The sequence below is a fragment of the Pogonomyrmex barbatus genome, unplaced genomic scaffold (assembly GCF_055798465.1).
Source record: "Pogonomyrmex barbatus isolate J1 unplaced genomic scaffold, ASM5579846v1 scaffold9, whole genome shotgun sequence".
Classification (NCBI taxonomy): domain Eukaryota; kingdom Metazoa; phylum Arthropoda; class Insecta; order Hymenoptera; family Formicidae; genus Pogonomyrmex; species Pogonomyrmex barbatus.
The window spans coordinates 2,720,251-2,737,104 of NW_028297193.1; the positions used below are offsets into that span (position 1 = coordinate 2,720,251).

Consider the following 16,854-nt stretch of genomic DNA (forward strand, 5'->3'; position numbering starts at 1 on the left):
TTCATTATTTTTACTTATATGCTCTTTAAAATTGCTCTTTAATAGTTAGGCAGACTTATCTCCCGAAGGTTAATAGATATGAACCTTCAGGGGTAACTGGAGAGAGTTGATAAGATCGATAGTCGGTGACTAATGATTTCCCAGAGCGTGAATAAATTACATCGTGCCAGTCTTAGACAAATATAAATTCAATCCATTTAAATCCAAACGAGTTAAATAAACAAGAGGAAATTCTAAATTTATTTTATTATAAAAAAATTAGATCTAGAATCTAAATTTTTACTCCTTTTTTATTTCTAACACTTATACACAATAAATAAATTTTAATTAATTAATTGGTAAACTGTATCATTTAAAATTTTAAACATGCAGCTTAAGGCAAAGTTTTTTTTTTTTCATAGAATGTTTCGAATGGTAAAATATAGCTTTTGAAGTGCCTTTTTAATGCCTCTTTCCTTTTTCTCTATTATTGTACTATTGTAAAATTTTCGTCCGAGGAATTTCATTTGCATTTGAAGTATACCTGACTATTGAGACTACCTGAGTAACATTCTATAGTAACGATATTATTATTATAAAGACCCTGATATATTTTGTTGGGTTCAAAATTTAGAAGGAAAAAAGCAGGTAGTGTTAAGGGACTCTCTTCTTTCCTTCGAAGAGAAAGTTTGCATCTTCAGTCTCTCGAGGTTTACTTTACTGACAATACGCACGACATCATCTCTTTGAGCGAGAAAATAAAGTGTAAAGTTCAAGACTATCTGTTATCTGTCTATTAAAGGCCTGTTCATATTAAATATATAAAAATATATAAAAAAATAATTTTTAACAAAATCACATTTCGGTAAGTGTGCATTTCTAATTAGTATTATATAATCGATTTAACAATTAATAACATATTAATAATATTTGATATTTGATATATAATCATATATGTCTCAAATTTATAAATAAATCTAAAAGAAGTGACATTAAATAAAATGAAAAAAATATGCGGTGTTCAGATGCACCAATATTACAATTCTTTCAGGTTTATCTATATTTGAGAAATGTATTTTTTCACTTACACGTTTACATTTTAGTCGCCATGTGATGTTTAGATGCGCTAATATTACAATTTTTTTCGATGACTTCTTGAAACTTCTTGAAACGGACAATGATTGCAATAAAGTGACAATAAAATTATAATTTTTGCGTATTTAGCGGATTAAATATTTATATTATATTCATTATATATTTTAACTTTGATCATAATAGATTATTATAGGTGATTTAATCTAAAGGTGATCTAATCTAAATGAAACGTCTAAATCGAAACGTTCGTAATCTTATATGTAATTTTTATTTTTACATTTTCTTATTTATAAACATTTTTAATACAATAAGTTAGTTTATTATTTTAATACATTTATAAGAATCTAAATATCACGTGGCGACTATAAATACTTAAGAGAAAAAGTTCTCGAATTCTCGAAAACATTTCTCGAATTTTTAAATAAATCTAAAAGAATTGTAATATGACGCATCTGAATACTACGTAGCGACTAAAAATATAAATAAAGAAAAATTGTGTTGTTCCATAGCAAGGCAAGACGTATTTTCGTCTGATGTGAATAAATCTTTATTGACCTCATCACATTATCGAGCAGTGTGTTAGTGACGATAAACCTATCTAAACAGCCGAGTCAGTCATAAAGAGAAATCACGGGTTACACACGTCTTTGGCTTCAGTTTGTCTCGAGCTTTCTTCAGACGAGCAGCGAGTCATCATAGGTAAATTATTGCTGCTTAGAAATATAGATATTTTGCATAAATGTGAAATGACGCGAAGTAAATTAATTTAACGAAGAAAATATTTAAAGGATGTTTTGTTAATGTTTGGTACAATATCAGTGGTAGATAAAAGTTGTCATAATAAATAATAGACTACATCTACATAGTGCTAAATGAGGAGGTAGCGTACTTTTTGGCAGTATATTAATGTAATATTAATTATTTGGGCTTTTTTTTAAACATTATAGTATATCAAATATTATATAGCATATTGATTATTATTTAATTATATAAGAATTTTAATCTATTTTAATGAAATTTTAATTATATTATAACTAGAATTTATCTTATATACTTAAATCAATGTTAATAATCAATGTGATCATCATTTGCAATTAAATATCATTAAATATTTGAAAAGCATCTCATTGATAAGAAATCAGAATTATGAAACTTATCACCTTAATTCCTGATAAGTTTCAATTTTCTCATTCTCGTCTTATTTCAACTATCGCACGCTAGAAATACGAACATTAATTAAAATAACTTATTTTTTATGAGAAAGCGGCTTTATTTTAATTTTTATAAAATTTTTAATAAATAAACTAAATGATGTCTTCATCTTTTGACGAAAGCTACAGATAATTTGTACAAATAATTATATATTTAAATGCAACAATATTTAATGATGATTATTATCAATATTTTATATAAAAAATTAAATATAATTAAATAATTTAAATATTAGTTTCAATAAATAAATCATTACTATGTGCGAGATATTACACAAAATACGCAAGAAATAATGTACGAGAGTTTAATCGGAAGATCTGTTTATATGTCCACTTCTATAAATAATTTGTGACAAGCAAAAGGTCTCACCTCTTCTTAATTAAAAAAATAATTTAAAATCACATGAAATATCATTGGGCAATAGTTGCATATCTTGTAATGTTTTTCGTAATGATTTTGAAATTCATGACAGAAGCCAATCATGTGGAAGATTATATTTATCAAGAATTACTTAATTCAGTGTTTTGCATCTCCTTTTTAAAAAGCGCATTATTATTTTATTATTATTTTCTTTGCATTTTACATTTATCTTATATTTATCAAAGTTTAGGTTGGAAATTTCAAGAGCTATTCGAATTCTTTATCATATGAAAAATTAAGTAATATAGATTCAAATAAGATCGAGTAATAAATAAAAATGTAATGTAGAAATATTTTGTCACTAGTTTTAATCAAGTCTATTGTATGATTAATCGTTTTAAGATTTTTGGAGTATTATTAGATGACATTTTATTTATCATATATAATGCTACAGATTATATATTGTTAAAAATGTATTGATTTTACCATTATATATTTTATATCCTTCTGTTAATATTAAAAATGTAAAAATTAATTTATTATTCTAATGAATTAATTTACTTGAGTAAACTACAAAAAGAATATTATGAATAGATCTTTTATTTAAAGACTGACTATTTGATTGAATATTTGTTACGACAGTATAAAACATGCGTTGTGTCAATAATTTTTTTTCTTCTTTGTATAGCTTAAATTAACGATAGAAAGGAAATATCAATCAGCATGGCATGATACTCAAAGTGCATCATTGATTACATGATGCATTTTCTAAACTAACATGCAGTCTAGTTTTGTTACACAATTTACAAGCAATAAAGTTCGTTTCAATGCTATACTCATATTGTTCTGACATTGTTAAATTCTTTATGCACAGTACTCTTCGAGAGTAATCTTCAATCGCAAACTACAATATGGACGTCATAAAAGCAGGTTGGTTCAGCGAAGTGAACGATCTTTGGCCCGGCGTAGCACTCTCCTTGGAAATAGAAGAAGTTTTGCATTCCGAACGATCTCAATTTCAAGATATCTTGGTAGTAAAAACGTGAGTATCTTTTCAATATAAAATTATTAAATATATAAGACAATTTTCGACATTAAACACAAATAAAATTGTTAAACACAAATGTCGCATTTACAGAAAATCACATGGCAAGGCTTTGATGCTCGACGGTGTGATTCAATGCACCGAAAAAGATGAGATGTCTTACCACGAGATGATATCATATTTATCACTCTGTAATCATCCTAAACCTGAACATGTAAGTGTAACAATATATTATATTTTATATATTAATTATATTAGGATTGTAAATTCATATCGGTTTAATTAAAATTGAGTTTGTATATTTATTACTTATTATTACTTATTATTATTATATTTATTATGAAGATTTTTCAGTAGTCAATAATTAATAATAAAATCACTGTTTAAGTAACTAGTTGATTTTGTAAAAAACAGAGTTATAATATATTTTTTATTTCTATTATGATAATATACAGATAAAATGTCTTGTATTGATTATAGTTTAATGATTTTTTTTGTTCAGCATCTTTGAGAAAATATAGATTTAAATTTTTTGGAATTTCTTTTCTTAGATCCTGATAGTCGGAGGTGGTGATGGTGGAACTGTTCGAGAAGTCTTGAAACATCCGGATGTTAAAACGGTTACGCTAGTGGAAATCGACGATCGAGTTATCGAAGTGTGCAAGCAATATTTACCTGATTTGAGTTTGAACCTTGACAATCCTAAAGTAAACATTTCTATTGGCGACGGTTTCAAATATTTAAGGGATCACTTAGGAGAATTTGACGTCATCATTACTGACAGTAGTGATCCTGTAGGCAAGTGTTGCAAATTTTTATATCATTTAAAAAATTTTGAGCTATTTAAAGTGTTTTTCTATAAAAAGAATATATAATCTTCAACAAAAAATATTGTAAACAATACTGATAATTTGAATATTTTGTCTAGGTCCTGCTGAAAATCTCTTTAAGCAATCGTATTATGAATTACTGAAGGCGGCGTTGAAGCAAGGTGGAATTGTTGCTAGTCAAGCTGGTACGGTATGGATGAACATGGATCAAGTGTGTAGCACATTACAGCATTGCAAGAATGTGTTTCCCGTTGCTGCCTACGCGGTGACAAGTGTGCCGACATATCCCACAGGACAAATCGGTTTCGTTCTTGGAAGTTTAGATGAAGTTAGTATTAAATATAATATATGATAATAACATAAATTTTGAATACGTATTTATAAAGTTTTCATTATTCAATAATTTTTTTTAAAGTATATCTGTATTAAATATCTTATATATAATAGCCATTTCTTTTCTTTTCAGGAAACAAATTTGGCCGAACCGATAAGGATATTCAGCGATGAAGAACTTGATCGTATGTCAATGTCGTATTACAATGATAAGATACATAGGGCAGCTTTTATCCTACCAAGATTTGTGGAAAAAGCATTTGCGCGATGCTTATAGAGGCTAAGCGTATTTAGCGATATTTATTAAATTCAATGTAAGAGCAGCAATCGATGTGAAATATGTTTGCATTAATATTAGCATGTAAATAATGCTTGATATCTTTGTAATGTTTTAGATAAAAATGAAAATTACTCTGATATTTTTTATTTTTTATTTTTAATTAATTACTGTATCTCTATACCTTTTATTACATATGCATATATTATAAAAAAATAAATGCATATATTATAAAAACAATTTAAATAAAAATCTATTCTGATAAAATATAAAGAAAATAAAATCTTTTCTTATTAACAAATTTTTAAAAATAATTAACTATAATGTTCACAATTTTTAATAACATTTTGTCAATAGAAATAAAACTTATATTTTATCAGCAGTAGATAAGATATTAATAAATAAAGTAAAAAGAGAAAAAGTTTGATTTTCTATAAAGAAATAATATTATTACAATACTATTACAATATTTTTTGAATTGTTCAATAAATAAATAAAATTACAAAATAGATATTGATTTTTATATAGTCTATTGCATACATATGATAACTACGCTAAAAGAAATTTAACTATCTAACCAGTTGTTGTCAATATGCCGACAAATGTAAACTCCTATTGCAAAACTTTGATATCAACAATAGTAACAAAATCAATTCAACAAATATTGTAAACATATTTTACATTTAAATATAAAATAATTTGATTTCTGTTAAACTCTTTTTTAAAATATGATGAAATAATCACTTATTTGTATCAAGATATATAAGCAATAAAAAGTACAATTTATTTAATAATTAAAAATTATATTATTTATTTTCTTTCTTTTTTTTTAAATAGAGAAAAATGTTATTTTTTTTTATATATTGATTCCTTTCTTTTACAAAAAATTCCTCCAATTAATTTTAATTTTAACAAAATAATTTCGTTTTACCTTCGTAATGTTACTTGACTTATTTTTTAAAACTTTAGATTAAAATTTTAAGATAATTAGAAGAAAATAATAAATAATAAATATCTTCAGACCGATATAAGAAAAGAAAACTTGGATCAACAAAGTGGTAAATTTTTTTTTCTAAGCACAATCGATTTGAGCTAAATTCATCAATACAAATAACATTAAATTGTCATATTATTTAACTTCAATTATAGTAGATCCACAAGTGAAAACTTTGCCAATTTAAAATAGAAAATTAGCCAAAACTTCGCGTCATTGCACGAGTATCTGTAATAGGAATGACAATGGTGCAATCGCGGAATCTCGCGGAATCTCGCGGTCTCGTTAATCCCGAAGGCTTTCTATCGGATATCTGATAATTCCTACAAACGCGCAGAAATGATGATGCATTCTCATCGTTATCAATGACGTTCGTAGAATTGCATGATAATTAGCATATTCATGAATTAGCTGTGCGAGTTAATTCGGCCGGACAGTGAATATCTCAAAGTAAAATGAGGCGAGAATAGACGATGGATGGATGAGCGCGAGTGGCAGTCGACACGTTCGAGAATCTCGGGGAAACTCTCTGTAAACATCCGATCTGCGGATTTTATTATTAGAGTTGGGGAAACGGGGGAGGGGGGGAGAGGGGCGACGAGATCGTGGGACGTATTCCGCGCGGATTCACAATTCCGGGGACCTGTGCTCGAATACGATGCGAAAGAGCCCAGCAGCCCTTTGATCCGACGCAATCTTCCCCCGACTGCGCGACTGAAGCTTCGAGATTGAAAGGATATTTAGCGCTTCCTCCGGAAGTGCATCCTGTTCAACACATGTCTCCTCCTCCTCCATGCGTATTAGAGGTGAGTCCGTGAGATTAAAGAAGCCGTACACCCCAGGTGTTCATCGGCGAACGGCTCGGAGTGATTACATCGGCAGGCATTATGCATCCGCCAGGACCCCGTCGTCCCCGTGAAGCTAACTCGGATGAAGATGAGAGGTCCTTCGTACGTTTGCACGAGGGCGGGACGCATGTATGCGTGCACGCTTGCGTCGCCGCATCCTCACCACGAGTTACTCTGGACCCGCTTCGGCGAACGATCGATTTTTTCGGACGTCCAACGCTTTCGATTCCCGGTGCCCGATGTAGTGGAATGTCGGAATATAGGTCAGACGTCTATATCGTTAGCGATATAGATCGCGATAGAATGCACTGCGTGTCGCTCATATGCGGTTTTTCCGTCGCGCGCTGATTGGAATTAGCCTCGTTGCATCCGCGCTGTAAAATCACCGCGAACTTGATCAAACCGCAGTAGCGTTAATGTAAAATAATATTCCATCCATGGGCGTCAATACGCGAAATATATAATTAATTGTATCGGTGCGATAAGGAATTGTTACAAGATTTAATATTAATAAAATTACGAGATGCTTGTTTCAGTCAGTTTCAGTTCCATTCTTTTATGCAACATCGTTTTACACGGATTTTCGTGTAAAACGATGATAAAAAAAAAAAGACGGTTTACGTAACAGACAACGAGAGATACCAGCACCGTTTTGCCCGACAAATGGTATAACACGAATGGCGTGGTACGCACCACACGTAACAAAGTTATCGTATTTGTTCTGGACCCAAGTAACTCGTCACGTGTGTTTGGAAACGGATGCTGCGTGTTAATATTGCTAACATTGGCCGATCATTATATGCAGATTGGCGCGAACTACGCATGCTGCATTCACCCACGAAATTTGATTACGCCAATACAAGTATCGCTCATTACTACTGTACCGTATGAAATACGCGTTTTTGACTGCGGTCGCGCGAATCTTTGACGACACGTAATTTCCAGATTCAATAATACACGGCGATGAGAAATAAACATACTTTTTAAACGATTTATATTTTTCTAATATTCCTAATTCTTTTATTCCTACATATTTATCTTTTATCTTTATTAACGAAGAATACTTCTAGCTTATATCGCGTAAATTTGTATAAAATTGGAGTACTGATACAATTTGTAAGTATAATAACATGAGGGAATAACATGAACGGAATTGGATTAAACTAGTAAAGTGATTTATTGAATCAACTTTAATTAGAGCAACTCCATATGTAGTCGTTATTTCAGAGGAGCTTGATAGATCGTTAACTATGGTTAATCTCTCCTAATGATTCCTGTTCGATGTTCCTGATTGCGTTTCGGAAGTTGCAATAGTCTGACCATCTGTCAGTATGATATTGCTACTTTATTGGTAAATGTCAAACGGAGCAGCGGATCACACATTATGCTCAGAAATCCATAAATTATTGTTTTCACATAGATTGAAAAGTTAATTCATAAATCACACTGATCAGGTTTCTTCAAATATCGACATTCTGTGCAAAATTATTGCCATTCCTTGAAATGTTTGCAGAACTTTTTGTTACAATTCTAGATAATATTATTATAACAAATTTTAATTGCATCGTGTTAAATTATTTGACGATATTAAAAAGCAAGAATAGAGAAAATATAAATAAAATAATAAATTATACTTGCGATATTCTCTCTGCGTAATTCTTTGATTATAAATTCAATTATCAAATTTAAAAGAAGTTTGCAAGTCAAATTTTTCTTATTATTACATGTTAGACTTTTTTAACAAAATGTTAAAATGACTACGTGATCGATATCGGCTTTTTCGTAACTGATACATCATCTATCGGATAGAGAAAATAAAATGATATAGTATCTCACAAGTGTTTTTCGGAAAGCTTTTTACGAATAACTTGTAAGTTTACGGACATGACGGAAGATTATGGAGTAATTTTCGCGAACAGGAGAGTTCTAGCAAAAGTCTGGAATATTCTGGCGGAGGTAAAGAGAAAAACTTTCGCGTCTTTAAGGCTCTATTATGGTGCACCAAGATTATAACATCCAAGATTATAACATCTATAACTTTTTAGAGTGTACAATGCGCGTCATAGACCGAATTTATTTATCGCGATATTTCCTAACTGTAAAAAATTTTATTTCATATTCTGTGATTGACGTTGGTGCTTTAACTCAAATATAAAATGACTGTAAATCATGTTGTTAAATAATTATAAATTGATTTGTTGTAAATTAATTTAATTAATTTAAATTAAAATTTTACAAAAATTAATGGTAAAGACAAGAATTTATATCTTAAAGCAGAAAGAGAAATAGTTCGAAAAGAAAGAAGAAATTATCATATATTTTTGTTTTAATGCAGTGTATAATATTGTAATTTAGAATAGATTTTTAATTTCCCTTTTTAAATGATTTATATTAATTTAGCAATTACTAAGGGCATAATTTTAGTTTCTTTTTTCAGCGTGGTTCAGTTGAAAATTTTCAATTAGATAATAATAAATTTGCAGCTAATCGATCGAAATTGGTCTAAGATCATTATAATTCGGTCGTATTGAGACATTTGGTCCATCCATTTCTGGATTAATGAATAACCGATGAAACGGCAAATCGACACCGCTGCGGGGAATTATACGCCAAGATCGATATCTCCGCATGACCAAATTCTGCAATCACGAAATTCCGAGCAGATCGACGCGAAAACGCGTTGCAACTGCGTCTGACAAACGTACGCACCCGTACTAAAATCGCGATCAACCTCGAAAAATCCGCGAAAGGAATTTTCATAGCCGGCCTCTCTGCATCGCGCGCGTCACCCGATTTTGATGGATGGATTTTCGGGTTGACGAAGATTTTACGGATATATGAAAGCCGCTAAAATCCGTGGAGCGTCGATCAATTTCACGGTGTTAAGAGGAAGAGACTTTGGATTGAGAGCTTTAAACGCGTCAAGCTGTGGCTGCGCACCGCCAGAATCTTATCGTCTAAGAATTGTCGATGATCGCTGGCGTGTTTAATGGATGGGATTATGCCATTCAACAAAATGTAATTTGCTTTACTTCAGTGGGGGAATAATGAAATAAGATAATCAAGATTTCACCGCTGTTATTCAAATCGTATTTAAAAAGGTGACAAACAATTAATGTAAAATATGATAATAAAAAAATATTTTATTAAAATTTGCGAAAAATATTTTATATTAGATAAAAGATAGGTAAAAGATTTAAATCAAGGTAGGCTGCATATTACTTCCAAAATCGCAATTTAAAGACTAAAAAAATTTAACGAAATTTCTTGAAAAATCTCAATAATTCTGTTTTTGTCATTTTTCCAGATAAATAGTCTAAGTGCTTAATAAAAGACATTTCAGCACCTGGAATTATTATCGAAGGCTGTCACTTTTCAACGCAGACACGGATTCCATTACGCATAGCCAATAAACGCAAACAAGTCATAATCGATTTAACGGTGGTCAGTGACGTCACCTGTTCAATGCCTTGCATGCGGGAAATATTAATCGAGACATAGAACCGAATACCAGCCGTGTCAAGATTTAGTTAACAGCTAACAGGCACTCTCTGCGCGCTCTAAATTTAGATACTCTCGCGTAGCGATTGATCGTTATCGGAGCCACCGTGCATTATCGATGCAAGCCACCTCGATTGGGACATGTGTCCCAATGAATATGTTAATAATCTGCATCGTTTTATCACATGTTTCTAGAAGAGTAATTATATATATAAATCTTAAAGACATTCATTAAGCACCAGAGGAAATTTTAAATTTCACGTCATTATCGAAATTGAACTGTGTTATAACGTGTGTACGGCGAAATATGCGCCTCACCTTTTTCACCCCGACAAAACGCAGATGATTTAATTAAGAAAGATCACATATAGTGCACTATGCGAATGGTTCGCTTGACGAATTATTTACAGGTGACATATGAATAATATCGCGTTGTGCCTACCGATATCGTTAACAATGACCGATGATTGCATCCAGGGATTTGTGAATTACAAGCATGTCGTGCAAAACCGTGAAATGTCGCTGCGACAAGTATTGACTGTTACCAGTACGGCATAGTAAACGTAGACTCATTTTCAGTGAATTATTGTCAAGCTTATTCAGCAGGTAATAATAGGTAATACTCGGTAGGCAGAATTTTAAAAATCTTTCCTTTTTTTTCTTTTTTTAAATTTTCACAGAAATTTATATTAAATCAAGTTTATCATTATACGTAAGTAATTGAATATTTGATGTCAATATTGTTAATGAGAATAAAATTTGAATTAATTTAAATATTTGTCGATGTTCTAATATGTAATATTATATAGTTAACAAATATATTTGTTTATCTAACAACTTAAATATAAATAAATTAAAATATTCGCAACTTCTTTATTTCAAATAATTATATTTTAGAACTTCAAGATAAAAATTATCAATTGATCCACTTATTTCTTGACTTAATTTGAGATAAAGAAAGCTTTCGTTTTGAAAATTCTCGATATTGTACCTTTGAGAAATTCAGGAAAATATGGTCGAGCAAAGTGATAATGTACATAATAAATCGCAGACGATCATGACACATATTTCTGCAGTCCACCTTGCTTGTTTATTTATGCAACTTAATGACGATAGTTTAATCAAGAACACTCGCTTCACCACATGAACAGTTTACGCGATGAATTACCGGGGCTACACCTTCCTCAAGGCTATCTGTAAATTGTAGTAGGATACGTGGAGTGCGGGATTAACTAAATGAGGATATCTCAAGGGAGGATTAAGCGACTGTCTGTGAGCGGTCGTAAGCGAGGGCATTAAGATTTTCGATTAATGTTGTCCCATCGATTTGGGAATCACACGTAAGACAATATATACACATATGTGTATATATGTATGTATGTATATAAAAATGAGCAAAAGTATATTATTCGACTCGAATTCATTTTGATAATTATCTCGAGAAGTTTGGATAATTAATGATAATTTATCTAAAACTTTTTATATATAAAAACTGTAATTTGTTTTATTATAGCGCGCACTTAATAATCATCTTTTTTAATGTTATACAATCAAAGTTTTTTAATATCTCTAATAAGTCAAGCAATTCTAAGTTGCAAAGATTTTTTATTATAAAAGCTATATTTTTTTGTATAGTAAACGGCAATTTTTTGTATAGTAAAGTACTGTTACATAATAATACACAAAAGTAAAAATATTGATGAGTCTATACGCCATTAATTTATTATTTTCTATGGTTACGAGATCTATCTATCTAAATTTGGTTTGTACATCTGAAATCGAAGTGATGCTGCGTGCTGTTATTATACAAAACCGGTGTAGGAAAAGAAAACTTGCACAATTTCCAAATAATTAATAAAGTGAAAAAAATAGAATCTGGTTATCAATAGTTGCGTGTAGCGGAATAAGTGGTTTCGTTTGCAGCGATTCTTCGGATGGTGCCAGTCTGCGCAAACACACGCGCCGGAGACAAAATCTAGCAGCGCTGTTCATTTCTGAATATCCGATGAATTTACGGGCGTATGTTTTTCCTGCATCGCTCACGACTGTCTCGATGGAACCGCGGCAATCGCGATTAGAACGGGGCGAACGGCGGTTCCACGTTTGTTGACCCGTTCCACAGAGCACCGCGAATATCCGAGATGCGCCTCGTATGTCTGTGTCCAAAATTTAGATCTATGAAAGGTACTCACGAAAACTACGATGTTGAAGAATGACAAATGTGATGCAACGCGATATGAAATTTTTGGGAACTTTCCTATCTCTAATCCTCTCCATCTTGATGTCATTTATTCCTTTTTTTCCGATTATAAAACGCAATCAGAGTATATTCAATATTATTTAATCTTAAAAAGAATTTTAGAACTGTTGATGGTTTACACTTGTCGCAGTATCGCGAATTTTAAAACTGTTGATGATTTACGCTTGTTGCGCTATGAAGCAATACTTAATCGAGTATATGTATATGTGGAAGATTATGAAAAAGAAGATTTATATAAAATATCTAGACGCTTTACTTTTATTTATACGCGTACCTCAGGAAACTTTACATACGCGATATTGATTTTCACTTGTTTTTGCCGCAGTTTCTGAAGTAACCGGTTACACATTTCATGCTTGTTTTATTTTAAAGGTTTGTTAGTTTTCCTCCGTTTTCCCGCGCATTTCCGAGCGCGAAATGACCGGCGTATCTCTTGCGGGCGGGATCCGATCCATGCCCCTGTCATTACATATCGACGTATTTTCCCGTAGCACAGAGCGTCGAGAAACGAAAGTAGAATACGCGGAAAGAAGTGTGAGTTTATTTAAGCGCGAGCAAACGCCCCGTGCTGCGCAAGCACGAGTCGGTATCGACAGACCGATACGGAGTAAGTATCGACGTGGAATTTCAAAAACGCACGACGGTAGAATCTCCTCAGATTCCCCGGATAGACGAATATTCGTGGTGTTCCGCCTTATTGAAAGACGGCACATGTCTCGCGAGTTTGCGATGCCTGCAACGAGCCGTGAAAACGCGCGGTCTATCATGACGAGGTCTGACTTTCGTTGTGTAAAACCTTAGCACGGGATCTAAAACTGAGATGATACGATATTAATTCTAAAACGCTAACTAAGGATAACATCAATGAAACATATGTTAAAAGATATTGTGATAAGCAAAAATACAGATCAGTTATTTCAAATAAATTAATATAATACATTCTGATATGAATCCAAAAAGTAATAACATGTAATTTAAAATTAATAATAGCTTTAACTTTCATTTATATTTATTCAAAAGTTTGTATTTAATTTCAGTTAATTACTAGTTTATCACATCTGATTTTTATAAAATGTAAGCAAAATACTTTTTTTTCTTTGCTTTTTAGGAAGTTGCCTAGAGTTAAATCTTTTAGAATGTAAAACATCTTACATTTTAAATTTGTTCACAACTGCACCAACTCCTGAGAATGATGGACGATATCTTTTATGTGTTGTAAAAGTTTACGCTAAAGTACAATATCACGTCAATATTTGCCGAAATGTCGAGAAAAAAAATAAACTAAATGCTTGTCAAGAATTAAAAATAAAACACTTAGTTAAAAATACACAAGTATCAAGATGTTTAAATCATATATTTAATTATATATTTTATTTTTTGCTTAGTTTTGTTCTAGTCGATAAAGAAATTTGTCAAGAAGATAATAGAATAATAAATGTATAAAAGCTCTCTTTATACGTTTCATCATTTTTTATTCACTCACAGGGAAATCAAATATTCGTTTTCCGTTTACTGCTACTATAAATATTAATACTCAGATAATAACTTTGCCTAAAATTTAAATAGTTTATTTCAATTAACTCAAGTTATTTTAATTTTAGACAAAAGCCCTTTTCTTCATATCGATTATAGATCACATTATATATACATCGATTATCAATACGGCGTATTCGGCGAAAGCATATAGACCGCATAATGATCAATATTTCAGAACGTAAATTCTGCGAAATGTATCAATGATCGGAATGTACAATGAGATTGACAGCGGCTTCCGTTTATAACGAGAATATCTATGTTAATGGATTCGTGCACATCATATATTATTAATAGCAGCTTTAACCGATTATCACCAATCACCGATTACAATTACATCCTACATTTGATCTATTAATAAATGCAAAAGGATTACTATTAGTTTCTGTATATCAGGTATCCGTATCACGTGCTCATATGTTACTATAATACATTATCTTCGAAGTAAATTGTGTTTATTCAGGCGTTTGATCTGGCTCTTCATCTAATACGCGAGACATATAGTAATTATAACTTTATTAATCTAGGTGGTCAATCATGGGATAATTGTTAGCACAATATTCCCCGGGTGCTCATGTACGACGATGAAACTCGATCATTTTCAACAGATTGGAAGCATCTCCCGGCTCTAACTTTGAGAATAGACCTCCATCTATGTTCGCAGAGTGAGAAACTGACTTGGGACAGAATGAGCCAGAAACGCTGATTTGAAGTGTTTAGCACGTTCTGCTAGTAACCTTCAACTTAATATTGATAACTCTCCTTCTCTTCATTACTCTCCTTCTCTTCAAATAGAAAAAGAGAAAAGCAAATAAGAATTCATTGATCACGATTTGTATTGTAAAAGAAGCAATTATAATTTGATTTCTATCTATTATTCATTTCTATCTATTATTGTCATATCTATTATTCATTTCTTTTTACAATTGGACTTGCTAATGTGCTCTTTTAAACTTTTTAAAGCACTTATATCTCACTTTGTATCGGCACTTGCTTTATATTAATATCTCTCGTAATTTATCATCATTAATTTTTTTATTATACTCCTGTCTTCGGAAGAATTCGATTATATCGTAAAACGACTTATGGGCATTTAATCGCTCGCGTGGCGCCCAGTGAATTTGTAATCCATCTAATATGTCGTATCGTATGCAATGATATGTAAATGAGCAATCGTCGGTGTTGAGGCAAACGTGTGGGATTTCTGCATGAGATAATGTACCGCTAAATGTGCATCAACGTTGATTACGGCCTGTACAATGAGCAAACTAATTTACATAATTGATTTCATTTGCAATGGCGATAAACGATTTTTTGATGGTAACCTGCTTATTTCACTTTACGATCGAATCGTAAGATATCGAATATTTTTGCGTTTCATCGCACCGAATGAATTGCACCGCAACTGACTAATGAGGAATCGTTCGAACAAGAGCGGTCAAATTGTGTGGAATTATATCATAAATTCGATCATTTATTTGCGTCATTTACGAAGCCGTGTGTTACATTCAATTCTTGCTTCAACATGTTGTAATAATCGATTAAACGCTAATCAGTCCAACATACCAACGGATCGACAGATAAATAAATACATAAATAGCCTTTTCCTGTTGACGCGACCGCAGAGAGTTTGAGGGATACCGAATAGTAGAATCGAACAAATTGTATCGATGTCAACTTTAATGGTAAATATATCATTTATGTCAATTCGTAGAATTACGGCTCATCAACGTGATTTTCAGTCTTTTGTTCGTCAATTCAATTTCTGTTCGTGAAACGATGATTTATTTTTCAAATTATTCATATTATTTCGGCTTGCGTTGTAATCGAGAATGCATACAAGCTGCAATTGTCAAACACCAATTCCATACATCTCAAATCAACTTGAGAGAAACGTGTGTATTTCGAGCAATCCGAGATATTATACACTGAATTTATAACTTTTTTACAAACCGTAAGAGATTGTGCAAATTTTTTTTTCTAAAGTGTCAAGAAAACTGTAAAGAGAAATCAGAAGAGAACCTGAGTTTTGAGAATTTCTCGCTTTATCCGCTTCCGATTTAGGCAGTTTCCATCGTGACTATACCTTGTCAGACAAAGGAGTAAGTAAACAGATTTTCCTTTGAGGTAAACACCTTTGAGATGTTGAGACACGGACGTGTCTACCGCTGCTGTGAAAACGATACGTCTAAAACACAAGGGCTCTCAAGAACGTGGTGCGCAAATATGAGCAGTAACGGATTTAACTTGTGATAACGGCATTAACTTGTAGGAATCAAAGCAAACACGGGAATGCAAGCAGCAGCAGTAGCAGCATGCATGCAATTTTTGTAATATTCTTTTTTACATAAAGAAATATCAGAATTTAGGTTACAATTAAAAAAGCTGTAAATATATTTTGGATTGGGGGATATATTCCTTTCGCTATTACGGCGAAACCGCATAATCGTGTATCGCATATCGTACTTCGTTATTACGAGGTTGTGGATTATCGATAACTGATGATGGGAAATCCTCCTGTGTGTGCGCATGTAAAAGAAAGCAAACCTATCTCATTTTCTAGGAAGAGAAAGCATGTCATATCGGA

General features: G+C 31.7%; 1 protein-coding gene across 2 annotated transcripts; it reads left to right on the forward strand.

Annotated features, from left to right (window-relative positions):
* Positions 1–1,634: 1,634 nt before the first annotated feature.
* Positions 1,635–5,271, forward strand: SpdS (Spermidine Synthase). 2 transcript variants are annotated; one of them, XM_011641293.3, is made up of 6 exons: positions 1,635–1,773; positions 3,521–3,688; positions 3,785–3,905; positions 4,243–4,489; positions 4,620–4,849; positions 4,988–5,271. In XM_011641293.3, the coding sequence occupies exons 2-6, from the start codon at positions 3,558–3,560 to the stop codon at positions 5,129–5,131; spliced, it is 873 nt and encodes a 290-aa protein (XP_011639595.1). In that variant the 5' UTR covers positions 1,635–1,773; positions 3,521–3,557; the 3' UTR covers positions 5,132–5,271. The 2 variants fall into 2 exon arrangements, with proteins under 2 accessions (XP_011639595.1, XP_025074470.1); XM_025218685.2 differs by lacking the exon at positions 1,635–1,773 and adding an exon at positions 1,822–1,954.
* The last annotated feature ends 11,583 nt before the right edge of the window (positions 5,272–16,854 follow it).